This window comes from Aulonocara stuartgranti (assembly GCF_965226115.1).
Source record: "Aulonocara stuartgranti genome assembly, chromosome: 12".
In the NCBI taxonomy this organism is placed as follows: Eukaryota; Metazoa; Chordata; class Actinopteri; order Cichliformes; family Cichlidae; genus Aulonocara; species Aulonocara stuartgranti.
Window position 1 is genome coordinate 34,734,178 of NC_138948.1, and position 17,367 is coordinate 34,751,544.

Consider the following 17,367-nt stretch of genomic DNA (forward strand, 5'->3'; position numbering starts at 1 on the left):
ACAGAAAACCGAGCCACTCTCAAAACTATTTGAATGAAGCTGCTTACAAAACATTCTTTCAACCTTCTGAGCGAACAATAACAACACTCTGGATTGACATTATTTGTAAAGGACGACTTTGGTTCCATACCTGGAAGTGGCTTTTGTTCCACCCGTCCTTGGCCAACGCGTTCCTCAGCTCCTTATAACTCCACACTGTCTGCAGCACATGGGACGCTGCCTTCGTTTCACGTGCTGATTGGCTGAAGAGGCCCCCCCAATCCAAAAAGGAGGAAATTAGTAGAAGAAGTAACTAGATCAATTAACGTCAGTAACCTCACGTAATCACAAAACTGTAACAGCTGGGCATGCTGGCGAGGCACCGCTGCAATCAATCTCTTCATTCAAAGACTTTTGAGTTCTCCGGGCAGTTTCAGGGTCTAGTTTTTAATTCACAGCCAGATGAATACACATTGCCTTTCATTAGCTACCTCTGAGCCACCAGTATTAATTATATGTGGGTGCGAGGGAGGGGGCTCACTTCAAAGAAAGCTAATCTCATGAGGCTGAGAGGAAACACTAGCTATTTGGTTTGTGAATAAACTATGTATATTCATGCTTGTTAAAGTGACTCTGGATGATCAATACATCACCGCACAAGGACGGGCCTTTGAAAACTGCATTTAAAATGTGGTGCGGCTCTAACACGCCTTTATTTGCAGTGAGTAACAATGTGGTTATATAAGACACCTCTTGAAAATATTAGCCTGAATATCTTAATTTTCGCTACTAGTTGCTGAGTACAACTGAGACACCCACTGTAAGAACGGCCTCAACTTCTGAAAGCCTGTTTATTAATGTGAGGTGGGCAGTGGCTCGCGCCGTCACAAGACGCGTTACATTATTCATCCTCCATGAATACTAATATGAAGGCTCATGATGAAATTGCATACAAGGTCATACTATAATTATGTCTCAGTAGTAAGGCCACACCTCGTGCAGAGCTTATATGGATAACAGCATGCTGCTTCAGTTTGACTCAGTGAAGAAAAGGGGAACGCAGTCATAGAGCAACGTCAATGCAATATTTGTCCGACTGTACTTAAAAAATCTTACCTGGTCCTATTGATGGCGACCAATTTCTCGATGGCCTGGGCCTGGATGAGGGAGCGTGCGTTTTCAGAGCTGTCGGTGACGATCTCGTGAATGGTATTGAGGATGGCCACCACAGTGTCCTCCTCCAGGTTCTTGGCTGGTCGCTGCTGACCGCTGGGCAGGTTGCTCACCAAGTCCCGCATGGCATAACTTCCTATATGGTGAATTAGTGTTTAAGGTTAACCATGTGACAGTGACAGGGAGAATAAGAGTCAAACACAAAGCACTCTGAGAGCACAAACCTCCAGCAGCTCCCTTCCTGGGCAGTATTTCCTTTTTAGGAAGTTTCTAAATTTTAAGGCTTTGTGTCAAATTTCCCAAAATAAATCATTAAGCTGACCTCGGAGACTTTGGTGGATGTAAAGCTAATTTTAATGGATTAATATGACCCCACTCTACAGTGTTACAAAGTTTTATCAGAATTCATTAAAAAAAGTTTGTGAGCTGCTTATAGTCAGATGGATGACACGCATGCAAAAACACAACCTCCTTGGCTGAGGTAATTAACATCTTCAAAATGAGTAATAAATTATGTTACATCTTAGCAAGTCAGGTACTACTGAGTCTTGTGAGCCTCGTAAAATTGCATGAATAGAACAGTTTGTCCAAAAGCTTGCATTTAATAACATTTGTGTTATTCGTTTTTAACATTTTTTTTAAAATGTCAGTTCTTCTTTAATGACACTCCAGTAGGGATGGGTACCGGTGTCCGGTGCCATGATGGCACCGGTTCTGACATAAACGGTAGTAACCAGACCGAAAAGCAGCGCACATTTCGGTGCTTTATTTCGGTGCTTTTTTTTCCTGAGTTGTGATACACTTCTAGCCAATAATTTTACGTTTCCGAGGATAGTAGGCGGGTCCAGGTACGTGCGTTCTTTTAGAGCAGAGCTACAGATTAAAAATGCCCAAGGCGAAGCAGTCAAAAGTCTGGCTGTACTTCACAGCAAAATATGCAAACTCAGCAACAACAATTGCTTTAAGCTGATACTGTGATACTGTCAAAGGAGGTAACACCTCAAATCCGATGAAACACCTGGCGACGCATAGCGTTTTTTTTTTTAAAGCCCAGAAATGCGCCGTATGATAGCTTGCTGCGAGACCTCACACCGAGCACATCTACTGTGCGTGGGTTGCCTGTTATCAGACCCGGAGTTAGCAACATCCCCCAAAAACCCGAAGAGTAGAGTCCTGGCCCCTAGCCCTGCCAGTGTAGCAGAAATGATGAGGATGATGATGCAGCAGCAGCCGTTCTTCTCTGCGTGAGTAGCTTAATATTGTTCGCGTGTAATTTACGTTGAGTAGGCTAACCACGTGATTACATTAATGCATGTAAGGTGAACTAGCAAACACCATCATAGCTACATGCGGCTGTCTTCTTGTTTGATGGCAGATACTCCCTTCACCCTGGCCAAAAAGGCTAAAATGACCAAAGAAAAAGTGGGAAACAGCTAAACATGAGAGGTTTTGGACAAAGTTTGTGTTTTTTCCCATTGTTTAAGCACTGCTTCCAGCCAAGAGTGATACCATATATGCCCCATAGCTGCAGAAAAGGCTAACATTGTTATCTTTTTACAAAAAACCAGCTGAACATGAGAGGTTTTTGGACCAATTTTGTGTTCTCCAGTCTTTAAGCACCGGTTTGAGCACCGGCACCGTTTCAAAAGTACCGATTTGGCACCGGTATCGGATAAAACCTAAACGATACCCATCCCTACACTCTACTGTCCACTTGTAACACTGACATGTAGGAATCTGAGTAATGAAAATACACAAACTCTCAAGCGCAGCAGCTTCACATTTTCTATGTGCCCGTAAATAAAGTGACACCCTTTCTAATGTGATTCCAGACTTATGAAACAAAGTCTACAATCCTTTCATGTAAAAATGCTTTCCCATCAACTTAAAGTAGCGAGATGAACGGCGTATACGATGAGATGCAATGGATGGACTTTGAAGGCTTATCATAAGGAAACTATATCAACAAAGGGAAAAATTGGAGGTATAGAATCATAACTGCATTCCCACCAACTAGTGGTCAGAACATGCATGTTAGAATTATTTTATGAAAAGACTTGTTAGCCTTTTAAACAATGTGGTTCAAATCGTTCACAGAATAATAGCAAACCTTCATTGGTATTACTGCAGTAGCCATCCAAAATAACATCAACAACAACAACTGTGTGGCTTTGCTAATTGTTTGTACCGATTAGATCCTTGTTGCGGCGGTCAATGGACAGGTTGCGCAGAGCGATGGCCACAGCTCGGACCACCTTGTCAGAGTCAGAGCGCAGCAGCTCCACCAGGATGGGAAGACCTTTCTCCTTCCGCACTGTGGCTCGGATGTAGCTGGACCACTGAAGGGCAAAAGAAGGGCATGCTGTGAGTGCTTTTTATATTCTTTAGAATTTTATATAAGTACTTGAATCAGCCCTAATATCAGTGCACATCCTTTCATTTGAGGCCCCGAGGTAAGTCCCACTGAGGAGCCTAGTGGATCTCTGTGACACCAGCACAGAGGGCGAAGACACTTCTGCAATATTCTCCACCCGTGCATGGCCATGCACACTCAGAAAGTCGTTCTGTAACTACAAGGCAGCTCATCACTGCTCCTTAGGCATAAGTAATTCACAACATCACACAGTGGGGCTCTGAATGGACATGTGATATAATTTGTCTTAATTTAAACATCAGTAGATTTTACTTCTCATTTTTTTGTAACATGAAACACTAAGCTTGACATAAAAGGGTTTCTTCTTCGGAGTGCTGATAACCCAAGAGATGTAATTAAGCAGAGGACAGTCAAAGCTGAGCCACCAGGTGGCAGTAGTAAGCCTTGGAAATAATGGAAATCTCCCCTGTGGTACTAAGCAGAAGCAAAGAATGAGGAGGATTTCAAGCAGAAGCTCTGATATCCTCAGAGAGCAGGACACTCTTTGTCCAGCTCCCAGATGTGACAGTCTGGTGTGTTAGCAGCTCCACAGGTTACTGTTAGCCTGCTCAGGCGTTCTGATCATGCTTACTAGGGAAAACATCTAACAGGAAAGAGTTTTTCCACCTCCAAATACTCACCTTAGCTAAAAAACACTACATCTGAATTATTAAAAACATTCAATGAGAAACTCAGAGCTGAATCTGATCTAACGAAACGAGGAAAAAAAGGATCAATCAAGATTTCAGGTGATTTTCCTCACGTCTCTGAGGGCTTTTTGCTGCTGATGAAATCTGAGGACTGAAAGATGTATCTACAGTCTGACACTTGGGTGTTAAGAGAAGAGCTTTTGCGATAATGCTGCCGTGGGCTGAATACAGCCCATCTGCTGGAAAACATAAGTGACCGCTCTTGCCCGAGGTGCTGCGCGTAAACTGGCAGCTGACTACCAGCCATCCCTGTTGATAATTCACTACTTGCCTGCAAGCCAGACAGCAGCTCCACAGATGCTCTAACTGGAATAAATGTGTAGACCTGACTGCACAGCTTCTCATCTAATCCATCATCAGAAGCAAAAACCTACGAGAGATGAGAGTGCTGGATAACAGATACAACACTTATCTAATATTATTCCACCTTGATGGTTATCATTACCCACCCTGTCTTGTGCTGCTGTCATGTTGATTTAGAGCTACTTAAATTGTTGGCTCCCATTCTAAATGTATCTACACTTAATTTAGCTTCAATCTCCATCACAGAAACAGCCATATACTAACAACACTATTTATAGCATTAGCATTAACATTGCTGTTTTCACCTTTCTTGATCCAAGTGCAACCAGCCAGCAACACATTGTGCATGAGCTACCTAGAGCGAGCTTTAGTTTCCACACACATACTTTGGCCCTCAGAAGGCAGTCAACACATTCTCATCCCAGCGTGTCAACTACTTTGCTTGTGTTGTGGTTAGGGTTCAAAGTTGCCCTCTGTTGAAAAATGGCACTCTGTGTATTTAAACGTGACACCAAGGACTTCACAAGAATCCATACACACCATTCAGGCATAACAGTATGACTAATATCCTGTTGGTTCTCCTTTTGCTGCCAAAACAGCCGTGACCCATCGAGATATGGACTCAACTAAACTCTTGGAGAGTGTCCGGCACCAAGATGTTAGCAACAGATCATTGAAGTCCTGTAAGCTGTGAGGTGGAGGCTCCCATGGCTGCCCGTGACCCTGTTGCTGGTTCCCCACTGTTCCTTCCTTGAACACCCGACAAGTGCTGCAGTTATGGAGATGCTCTGATCGAGTCGTCTAGCCATCATAATTTAACCCTTGTCAAACTTTATAAAACAAAACTGGATAAAATGTTCACTTTCCCCCTGATATATCCCACCTACTAACAGGCGCCATGATGAAGAGTTAATCAGTGTTCTTCACTTCAACTGTCAGCAGTCATAGCCTGACATTGTGTATGACAAGTGGGGAGTAACAGATCCATCTTATTATTACAAGAAACCTGCAGCCATGGCACAGCCGTTATACACCACCAGCATCAACAAAAGAACAGTGTTTGTCTCCCAGGGAGGGAGAGCAGACTTGGTCTTTTTGCTACCATTGCAGGACATGTACAAGGTTAAAGATGAGGACAGAAGCAGTAAAAATATAAATGAGGAAGAAAAAAAGCCAACGGGATACGGTAACACCCCAACCCAGTACTCACAGTCCACTGTCCAGCGCTGAGGTTTTGCAGAGCCCCAGCAGCTGCCTCTAGGGTGTTATAGTTCTGGCTCTCCGTCAGCAGAGAGAGGTAGAGCCTCACCACCTCTGGCTGATACAGCAGCTCAAAGCCTGCAGGGAAATACAGAGAAACAAACACACTGGTTAGAATCGGTAGCCAGAAAGATAGGCTAGTTAGGCTGTGTGAAGGTGCTGAGGTCTAACTCTGTCCGTAAGAAATGTACTTTGGCGCAGCAAAACAGGAAAAGACGCTTGGGTTTGCCATAATGCACAACACCTCTGGTGAGAGCACACAACCTTGACACAAAATGACACAAAATTTGGACCGCAGTTCTTTCTGCAAACTTTCGAAAATGTTCCTGAGGACAAAACTATGCAAAACCGTGTTAGGAGCTGAAACCCACTGTGTCTATGTGGTTTTAAACAGCCTACAACTCCTTTATGAAGAAAAGCTGGAGCAGTGCCTAGTAAATTTCCACTTAGCAATACTAAAGCATTACCATTGAAAACACTTCAGAATTATAAATGAGGAGAACAGAAGAAGGAGAGGTTATTGATCCGACAGCCCTCACCAAACCCAGGGTATTTGAGAGGGAGGTTTATCTCGCTAGCACATAAGACATTCCAGCACAGTCGATCATTAGGCCTCCCTCTGATGGAAATGTAATTATATTATCAGCTATTAGACAGAGCAGGCACAGGGAGAGGCCGAGGTGTCGGATCGCATCAAATCAAATGTATTCATCCAAGGTTTTTCTTATTTCGCACTAACAAATGACTTACAGGGGACCAAAATGACACTTTTCTGATTCAGCGGGTGAATAGACACACTGATCTGCTCATCTTACTGGAGGGGGCAGGTCACATAGAGAGGGAACACACCCAACAGATTTTGATGACTTGACCGAAACACTTCTTTCCAGTTTTGAAGAACCAGCTATATTCTGCAAAGGAAGCACTCCACCTCATCTAATCTAAACAAAGCTAGAACTAATGCGACAGTGTTTCAATACAGGGGGCGCAAACAGCTTTTACCCACGCAGGCTTTAACAGACTTCTGCAGCCCAGATCACAAGCTAACTGAAGCTTTAAAATCAGCTTTTACAGAAACACAGCTTCCTTCCTATCCTCAACAGGAGTGCACATACAATTTTAAATCCTTCTTCTATCCCTCAGGTCCAAATGAAAGGATATATAACCCGCTGCTTCTTCCCATGTGCTCTGAGGCCAGTAATTCCAAGGTTCGATCTGAAAAGCTCCGTATTATAGGAGCTGGGATGCACAGTAACCCCGTTTGATTAATGCGCGCAGGTTCACGAGGCTCTTGGTACATTCTTGAAATGTAGAAAAAGATTTCTTTCCTTTTCTAATGTGACTTGGGCCCACATATAAAATCAGCAGTCAAAACCCATAAAAAGGCATCTTACGGTAATGTACCCTCTTTTTATTGACTCACTTTTTTAGTAGGAGACTAAAAATAGAGGAGAGTATCATTTTTGTGCTCAAGAAGTACAAGATAAACACATAAACTGACATTTGTGCTTCTAAATCCACATCTCACACTCATAATTTGCAGAGAGCGGAAGCCAGAGTGCTCTGACTGCCAGATTTCAAACACAGCAACATAGTAGTTAACACTCAAAAAGCGGGGTTTTCTTCCCCGAGACGCTTCCCCGTGAGATCACTCGACCAGAGGGCGTGTGGGAGGAACTGCCAGACTGGGAGATCGCTACTGGAGGTGCTGCTCCAGAAGTTACTTTCAAAAATGAAGCAGAGTGAGGAGCAGACTACCCCCCGAGTTGTAATCACGCGCTAAAACATGAATCACTGTTTTTTCTCAGGGGCTACGCAAGAAAGGGGGTGGGTGGGGATTACAAACCAGACACTCAGCAACATTCTTCACGCGCCTCATATTTCTGGGCCTACTGGGTGCACACTCAGCAAACTGGAACCTATGAAGCAGGCAGTCTTGTTGACAGACATTTCATCTCCAAAGCAGATTCTCTTTACACAAAATGTCAGCCACGTTAAACCTTTGGAAGCTTTTTCTGCACTCCAAAACTGTGCATACTATGGCTCTTTCTTTTCCTGTAACATAATCTGCAAATCCACACTCCCTCCATCTTGAAATTCTTGGGGTTTTGGTCTGGCACCCAAGCGAAGAGACTTATGAAATTGGAGTTTTACAAATGAAAGACGTGCACAGTTCAACAAAGGAGATGAAAATGGAGGGAGAAATTCACTAAGCGTTTAAACTAAATCCTTTAGCCTTAGTGGAATTTTCTCACTGTTGAGATGTTAAGTATCTCTGCCAGGCCCTTTTACTCAGCAGTTTTTAGATAGGGCTTAATGTCAGCACCAAGTCCCCGAGGTCTTTACTAATTAGTGCAAGCCAGGTCAAGTTCTGTTGGCAACTGTACACTGAAGTGTTGTTGTCGTCAGTCATCTCCTGCTTGCCTTTTGGCCCGCTGTTGTCAGTTTGTTAGGCAGAATTACAGTTTGGACACGGAGATGAGCTGTCAGTGTGACGTGACCTTGGCTCAGGGCAACCCACAGCCCTATAGTCTGTGATAGACTGCAAACACGGTGAGATTACTTGAATATGATGGATTCAATCCTGAGGTGTAGCATGGAGAGCATGCAAATCGACTTCTGAGTTTCCCCATTTTTCAACTATATAGCTAACTAAAGTTAAGCACTAGTACTTTATACTTCTCTTGCTAGTACAGAGAAGTATCAAAACCTTTTAGCAAAGCAGATTAAATACAAGATCATGTAAATACAAGCCAAAGTCCGGTATTTAAATGTTAACCATATGCTAGCACAATGTACTTTAATCTGCAATAATCTCCAAAAATGTGTGTGTTGATCTTTTTTGGCAAACTGATAATGGAACGAAAAAGTTCCTCTAAGCTGTAATTTTAGTTTTTGCTTCTTTCTGTTTGTTTTTCTTTATTGTTGTTTTTACAGCCTACAATTTTACTGCAATTTCACAACACTCATCGGTGCGGTTTCCAATAGTAGCACACGTCTGTTTGTAGCAGGCTGCAGCGAGTAGATCCCCGTAGACTGCCCTGTTAATATACCTCACTTCAGTGTGCTTACAGCCTAGTACCAACAATGCTTTTGGTAGCCATAGCCATTTTACCCCTTCATAACAAATGTAACTAAACTTAGCAGCATCTACCAGGCCTCACTAATTAGTTCCTTAACTGGACCTCTTAGCACCCTGCATGATATTGTTGCCTTCTGGAGTATCTGACAAATAGCGCAAGGTGTGAGGTGCAGCTTTCAAGTCAATGATGAGACCAGAGGGTGAAAGAAAATATTTACTTTGCACAGGGATGGAAGTGAATGTAGGTCAACATTTGGACTAACATTTGACATCTTACTAGTCGTAATTTTATCTGTTATACCAGGGGTATCAAACATAAGACCCAGGGGCCTGAATCAGCCCAGTAAAGACTAAACTGATACAAAACTGATACATATTGTTGAAATTACAATATGTTGTTGCTACATAAATATATCTCAGGGATTAAATGTGTAGTTAAACTTCTTTTCACTGACAGAAAAGAGAGTTTCACTGGTCCAGCCCACTTAAGATAAAATGAGTTTGACTTCCCTGCTTTACACCACACAAAAGACTCCCGCTGAGCTCTGCTCTGAAGTCAGTGCGTGCAAACACACAAACACTGTCACACACAAACACAGAACGGCACAGTCAGTAACAAGCTCGTCCCTAAATGAGGTGAGAGGGGAGGAGAGGCGAGTTACTTTTCCAAGTAGATGACAATGGCGACAACTCCTCCAATCGAGGTGGAGCTCAATTATCAGTGGAGAGAGGGGGCTCTGTGGGGCCGCGGTGCATGAAAACTGGGTTAGAAATGAAGTTAAGTTGAAGTGATTGAGTGACGCTCGGTGCAGAGCTATAGCATTAATTCAGTTCAAGTGCTCACACTATTACCTTCGCAGGCTGTGACAGGCCGGTAAATGATAATGGATTAACTGATGAGCAAGGTAGCAACGCACACACGAATCCACACGCAGCACATGTATGTGAGCATAATGAAGGCGCTTCTCTCCGATTCACACACTCATCGACTCGGTTCTCCAGAGCAATTTGCCTTGCTCTCAGACAGTTTGCTGCATTCAGGCAGAACTCGATACATACCTCTTCAAACAGCTCCATACACGCACACAAACACATCAAGCCCTTGTGATGAAAGCGATGTTCATCGACCAACCCCGACTAGATCAAGAACACGGTCTCCTTCTGCATCCTGTAAGCACTCCATTTATTCACTGCTCCATTTCCAATACACTAGGAGCACGCAACACTTCCATCTGAACAGGAAGGACATGATGCCCCATCACTTTTTACAACTCATAGGAGAGAGTCAGAGGGGGATAAAGAGAGTGGCAGGCAGAAAAATAGAAAACAGCAAGAAAAAAGAAAGCATCTCTTATAACATACTGAAGTAATTTTCACATAACAGCTTTTTCCTGTTACTCTCATTGTAAAACAGCTCCGATTGAGCATCAGAGAAACATGAGGACGTGGAAGACAAAGTAAAAAAGTCCGGAGAAATAGCTCATAATGCTAGACTGACCACAGGATGACCTTCTCTTCCCGGATACATAAATCAGACCACCGCAGTGGGAAGCCTCAAGTCGTCGAGTCTCCACTCTTACACTCTTTAACCCTGCCAGTCCTCTTTATATTTATACCTCCTTATATAAGTACAAGCAGGCACATGGGAGAGTGCTACAGTGCTAATGAAGACTTCCGCAGGGCAGAGCCATAGCACGGCGACAGCTAAAACAGCACATCATTAAAAGTGGTACGCCACCAACATAATAATGGTCACGACTCTCTCGAGTTCATTAAAAACTAAAAGGTAAACGGTGGAGCCGTGTAAACAAAACAAGGAAATTGGCAGGCTATGCAGAGGCAATTCCAGTCGTACAGCGTTTGAAAATTTCGCTTTGTTGTTATTGTTGTTGCTTGGAGGAGCACCAGATGGATGGAGTTTACACACTGTGTCAGTTTTTCAAAACATGATTGATAGTAAGAATTAGACCGGCCGTCAATTAGAGGAGGCCTGCTTTAACCTCCTAGGACCTGGTGTCCACATATGTGGACATCACATTTTGGGTTATTTAGACCAAAATACTCAATTTTGCTCTATAAGGGCCTGATATCCTTTTACGAGGACATTATACTGCTACTGTTCTATTTAAATTTTAAATGAATATCCTCATATGTGGCTCTCATTTTTCTTAGAAACAGAAATAAGGTAAAAAAAAAAAAAATCTGGTTATTCTTTGTTTTTACATTCATCGGGTCCCAATCAGCCCAAATATCAAAGAGAAATTAAAAATGCATGGCGTGGAAGAGTTCTTAGGAGGTTAAAGGTGGTCAGTGGGCCCATGTTTCTGATCACACAGAGAAGCTGCTGTAGCAAAAATTTGATGGTCGTCACCTCCTTCCCCAATCTTCATCATATTACTGCAGGAGATCTGCTCGACTAAGATCAGACCTTTGATAGAGAGGTGTTGCTTGATGCTGCACAAGGTAGCAAAGTAACCATGCTGACATCTATCCAGTCCAAAGTAGGAGGAGCAACAATTAAGGTGTCTTAAATTGCTGGGCTCAACTGCGATGTCCTACAAACTAGAAATAATTACTACTTGGTAGGAATGGATGGCAGTATCTGTGGGGACTAATACAGTAGATGCTTCCTTTCCAGTGAAGGTGAAATATTACATGGACATGTAGTGAATGTTAGAGAAGTGGAAATCCCATTTGTATGCTCAAGATGCATCTTAATGTCAGGTGTGAATGTAATTAGGCACCAATATGAGATGCATGTAAATGCAGCGTATAAATCGCACAAAAGTACATGCAATCGACTGTTGTGGCAAACCACAGTGAAAATCAGCTCCTCCACGTAGGTCACACTGAAAACAAACACTCTTTTGCAAAATCAATTTGACCCATGTCTGGTTCAGCTGGTTCAAAATACACTAGTGTACTCATCCTATGCCAGAGGGAAAACATGTGATGTAGGATCACATTCCCTCCCAGCAGACCTGAAGCAGAGAGGGGCCAAAACAGAGCACGCTGATGGTCTGCCACGGCAGTTCACCCTCCAGTCACCCCTTCAGACTGACAGGGTCCAGGAGTCAAAGCATCATTTTCTCCTCTCATAGCCAGTTGGCTCCCGCTGCAGATTGGCATCTCTGCGGGCAGCCCCAGGGCAGCACACATTAGCATACCCACATGGTGGTTGGCCTTAGTTTGTTGGATGATGACAAAGAAAGCAGAAGGTGGCAACTGGCCCATCTTTTAGACAGCTACCCATCAGTTTTGGAGCAAAAAGATATACTGGCATGATGATGTGGATAAAGAGAAGGGGAGGGGGAGCTGGTGAAAGAGTGGACCACAGGAGAAAACATATAGCTAAAGGCACAAGGCAAATGTGTAGACCTCTTTGTCACTCCCTTCCTCTGGCTGCAGTGTGCCATTTCACTGCAGGGGGTTCTGTTCCACCAAGACCAAGAGTTGGGTCCATGAAAGCTTGTTTCCTACCATTTAGCACAAAAGCACTCTTTGCAGCAAGCTGTTTCTGCAGTGACAAGAGTATCCGGTCTTCCTGGTGCTGACAGGCCAGCAGAGTCCTGCTGCGGGCTTTTTGTCCAAAGAGGACACATCATCACCGGTACCGAAAACCTGCAGATGAACTGACACCAACTGTCCAGAATGTCCAAGTACTCTTTTAACGAAGGCCAGCAGAAACGCTCCATATCTCTGGTTTCAGCCACTGAACTTTGGACACAGACACAAAGCCGATAGACTTCTCACTACTGAGCCACAGTTGTATTAGGTTTTCTATGGCTTACTCAAGAATGTGCCTCGCAGCTATCTGGCCTCTCAGTGGATCGACAGCGGTAATGCAATGGCTGTTTGTTTCCAATGTCCCTCCTGCTAATGCAATAGTGTTTTAAGCCCTCAGGTGGAGGTGTTAGTTTATATTAGAGTTTCTGTCGGTTGGAGATGTTATTTCCCTTTAGATGAAAAACATATTGGTGAAACTTGTCACTTTCCAAGTTGCGCAGAGTATGAATCAGTCTTTCATAACAAGTTCCTGTTGAACAAATGGCTTTCAAAATTAGTATCGAACAATGTTTAGACACAGTTGTCAGAGACTACACAGAAACATGAGGTAGTTAGAGATACAACTAGGTTTGGATACTTGACGCCTTGTAAAAGTTTAAAGTTATGTACCTAGGTGCTTTTATTTGGAAATAATAACACAATGGGCTACATTACATTTTCTATTAATTATGACAAATGTGAATACATGGCTGTAACAAACCATTTCAAAGTCCAGAATTGAATGTAGGCTCTAATAGTAATATCAAAAGAATTGGGGTCTATATTAGAACTTTTCTGTAATTAGTGCCACATTACTGCTTAAACATTGAATCATTGTGTCATGTTCACATTAATGTTAGAAACTACAACAATGACCGCGCTGCAGACACATATAGCTCATGTCAAACTCCATTCTTAATATCTTAAATAGGGTTAATTAATGTGGTAGTCTTGCACAGAAGCCATACAAGTTTTATTTAGATGACTGATGTTTCAATTAAGTTCTTAAATTAGCCTTGTTTTTAGAAAAAAATTGATTGCGTTTTGAGAGCAGGTAATTTGTTAGTTTGGCACTGCTTTTTATGTTTTGGGTTTAAATTAGAGAACAGTAAGACTGCAGGGATATTTAATAGAGACGTACAGTAATACCTAGGGTTGGATGCAGAATCATATGACAGAAACTGACAATTCAGAGCAGTTACATTTCTTTCAAGGTTTTCTCATGTAAATAAATATGAGAACTGACTATTGTACTGTAACTGTACAGTATATACAAGACAGAAAATAATGAAAAAGCAGAATGGGTTCCCTTGAAACATGTCAGAGTTTGTCACTGCTGCTTTCAATTCCCAGCTAATGTTAACACATTTTTGGTGCCTGTCGTGCCGGTCAGCTCCGTCGCCCATAAAGATCTGCTGTGGAGTATGACAAGCCACCAGCTGCATCCCGCAGATGCATGTGTTGACTGTGCCATTACATTGGCTACAAATGGGGAAAAAATTGATACAGAGAAGTGTGCTGTTGAGCACGTTTGTTTTCTATCCCTGCGTCTCCTTCCTGTTTCTCTGCTTGCTTTCTTCCACCCTCTTTCAGTCTCCTCTCACCACCTGTCAAATCTGCGCCACAGACACAAAACGTAGCACACGAGCCAAAACTGCTTTAAGCTACTGATGCAGACAATATGTAGAAATGAAAAAGTACACGAAGATGGTACGAAAGTTGCCATGGAAACCACCTCTCCATCGCCACTAACAAATCGGCTCATTCAAGGTTCACTGGAGACAGTTGGGCCAGAAACGGCAAAACAAAAATGAACATGCTGCATTTCAGTGCGCATGGAGCATAACGCAGCATTTAGGCGATGCATAATATTCTGAGGTAATGTGCTCAAGGCAGGAATTAGAAAGCCAAACTGGACACCATAGCTTGGAGTAGTTTGTAAATCGGGATCCTTCTCATACTTACCTAATTCCCATAATTCTACTGTATAGCTCTGTGTAAATAATCATTCTGTACATTCGATAATCTTTAATCCTACAACTGTTTATAACTTGCATAGTTCCCATTTCTGTATAGCTGTATATCCCAGATTCTGTAAAGTTATTTATTTCATATTCTGTATAGTTTTTCATATTTATATCCTGTTCATATCCTGTACATAGCTTGTACTCACTACAGCCTGTACATACTTATAGTTATAGAATATTCACAACATACTTCATACCGTGTACATTATAACATACCATAATAGACCCATTTCTGTAATATACTCACATATCTATATTATTGCTAATATATATTGTAATATATCTATATCACTAAAGCACTTCTGGATGGATGCAAACTGCATTTCGTTGCCCTGTACCTGTGCATGTGCAATGACAATAAAGTTGAATTCTATTCTATTCTATTCTAATTCCACAGCCACTGGCTAAAAATGCAAAAAAAATGTAATTAGTGGCTAAGCCCTGCACGCGCCTCGTGTAAGTTTATGTTTTGCAAAAATAGCGTCAGATGATCAAGTGTTTCAGAGTGGAGGGGCGTGTGTGTGTGTGCGCGTGTATTTCTGAGATTGGAGTGCGTATCAGCATCACCTTAAGTGCCTGCTTTCTTTACACAGTCAAGTCACGTCCTCACCCAGACACAAACGAAACCAAAAACTCAAGCAAGAGGCTGCCAGAGAGGAAGAGATGGAGGGAAAGAAATTGGTGAAGAGAGGAAGAAATAAAGGTAAAGAGAGCGAGGAGTCCAGGTCCCACAGAGAAAACGTGTGTGTATGTGTTTGCGTGCGAACGGCAACATTTCCCATTTCTTATTTGGCAGTTTAAGTTGCTCACCTGCGCCTGAAAGTCTGAAATATAAGCTTAAGTTGTCAGGGCGATGTCGTGCTTTCACCGCAAATTCCACCTTACAGTCAATTCCCGACGCACTACACCACTCTACATCTGACAGATATTTCACAAGGAAATTGCGTAGCAACAGAAGCTCAGGAGAAGCGAGGAGAGAAGGAAGAAAGGGGAAGAAGGGGAGAACAGTGGGAATGTGCAGAAGAGAGACTAAGTGGGGATTGGGCGGGTAGGAAAGGGAGCAAGGAGGAAAGAAAACAGATGCTTGGAGAAGGGAGAGGAATGGGGAAAAAGGCACAACAAAGCAGGTGAACAGGGACTGAGGAGGGAAGGAGTAATATAGTGGGTGAGGTAGAGGAAAGGACAAACGTATAAGGAGCAAAGAGGAGAAGGTTGGATCAAGCAAAAAATCGTGACTGAGTGGAGCTGAGCTATGAATGTTGCATGGTGAATGGGACAGCTGTCTGGAAAATAGTCCACAGAGATGCATGGATCGTTTCAGGGCATCAAGATGAGAAGGGGGGGGGGGGGGGGGGGGGGGGGGCATTTACAATCTACAATAAGAAAAACTGATGCACTGCAGCAATAGCTAAATGATGTGCTCTGCAGTTTGGGGTGGGGGTTTGGAGTTTGGGTGTCCAGCCTTCGGGAATAAGCCTAGATAATCCTGTCGACTGCTGGTGTGTGTGTGTGTGTGTGTGTGTGTGTGTGTGTGTGTGTGTGTGTGTGTGTTTGAGAAGAGTGTGGGGGGGTTAATAGAGATATGGCAGTGACTGGAACGAGGACTGAAGATAGAGGCCGAGAACTAAAGAAGATGGACTAAGGGGGGGTGGGTGTGTGTGTGTGTGTGTGTGTGTGTGTGTGTGTGTGTGTGTGTGTGTGTGTGTGTGTGGGCTGTGAGGGCCTGAGCCCGCAGTCCAGATGAAGGAAAGTAATAAGGCTTAAACACACACACACACACACACACACACACTAGAGGTGCGGCTATCTTTGTTACTTGAAAGCTGCCGATAACAGCGGTTAATATTTGATGCCAATACATAGAGCATGCGGATCATTTTCATTCAACTTACAAACATTTGGTGCCTCTTCCAGCTCTATGTTTTTATTCTTGGACAATGGAGCAGAACTGCATGATTCACAGTTCAAAAAGACTCATTTGTGCAAAACCCTCAGCTCTGGTGATTTAATGAAATAAATTTAATGAGAACATGAAACATAAATATTTGTTATGTGTAGTTATAGCATGACAACACTTTTTAAAAATAATCATGTTTCACTGTCATTGTCTCTGGCTAATATTGGCTGATACTCATTTTTAGCTAACATTGCTTTCTAACTTCCCTCTGATTGGCTGCTTCTTAAAAACAAAAGACTGATGGAGCTGCTTTCCTCACGACCAGGGCCATGTGCCTGAGATGACCATGTAAAGCATATCTATTCTCAATGGCATCACGCAGAGCCAAGAGTAGAAAAACTGCTTCATTGTAGAGGAATCGCTTTACAATAGAGCAGAGTTTGTAATGCATGATGATGGCTGCGATGGTGTTTGGTGGTGGAGGGATTTCCACTATAGGTTAGTGTCAGCAGTCATCTCTCATTTAGCGCTCCTTTCAGCTTCACCCAAGCACAGATGATGCTGTGGTCAATTTTCTTAGCTAATATATTCTCTCCCGAAACACCCTGATAACACCACCTTTATTAGTTAACATCACCTTATGCTCAAGTGTGAGGTGCATTGTCCTTTGCAAGTGCATGCGTATCTTCGTGTGTGTGTGTGTGAGAATCAGAGAAAGATGGAGGGAGAGTTTGACAGTATATTTGTGTGTGTCAATAAGCAGTGCTGCTGTTTTTTCTCCCCTTTTTGGACAGCTGTATGAATTAGGATTTGCGTGTGCTTATAAGAGTCAAATGAAAGGCACTGAGGATGAGATGATTTACTCTCGTCGGCTTAAACGAGCCCATCACCAAATCACACGCGCATTAAAATCCAAAATGCTCCTGATTATAGACCAGTCAAACACACTGATTATGAATGCTAAGAAACCAAAAAGA

The 17,367-nt window shown here is 42.9% G+C and overlaps 1 protein-coding gene across 8 annotated transcripts in view; it reads right to left on the bottom strand.

The window, feature by feature from the left end:
- The window catches only part of arvcfb (ARVCF delta catenin family member b), a 255,424-nt gene that overhangs the window by 12,950 nt on the left and 225,107 nt on the right, over positions 1-17,367 (bottom strand). For all 8 annotated transcript variants that reach the window (XM_082555957.1, XM_082555958.1, XM_082555956.1 and 5 more), the window contains 4 exons: positions 5,789-5,916; positions 3,341-3,491; positions 1,096-1,288; positions 131-242 (listed from right to left, as the gene is read on the bottom strand). In XM_082555957.1, coding sequence (XP_082412083.1) covers positions 131-242; positions 1,096-1,288; positions 3,341-3,491; positions 5,789-5,916 — 584 coding nt within the window. The remainder of the gene's footprint in view (positions 1-130; positions 243-1,095; positions 1,289-3,340; positions 3,492-5,788; positions 5,917-17,367) is intronic.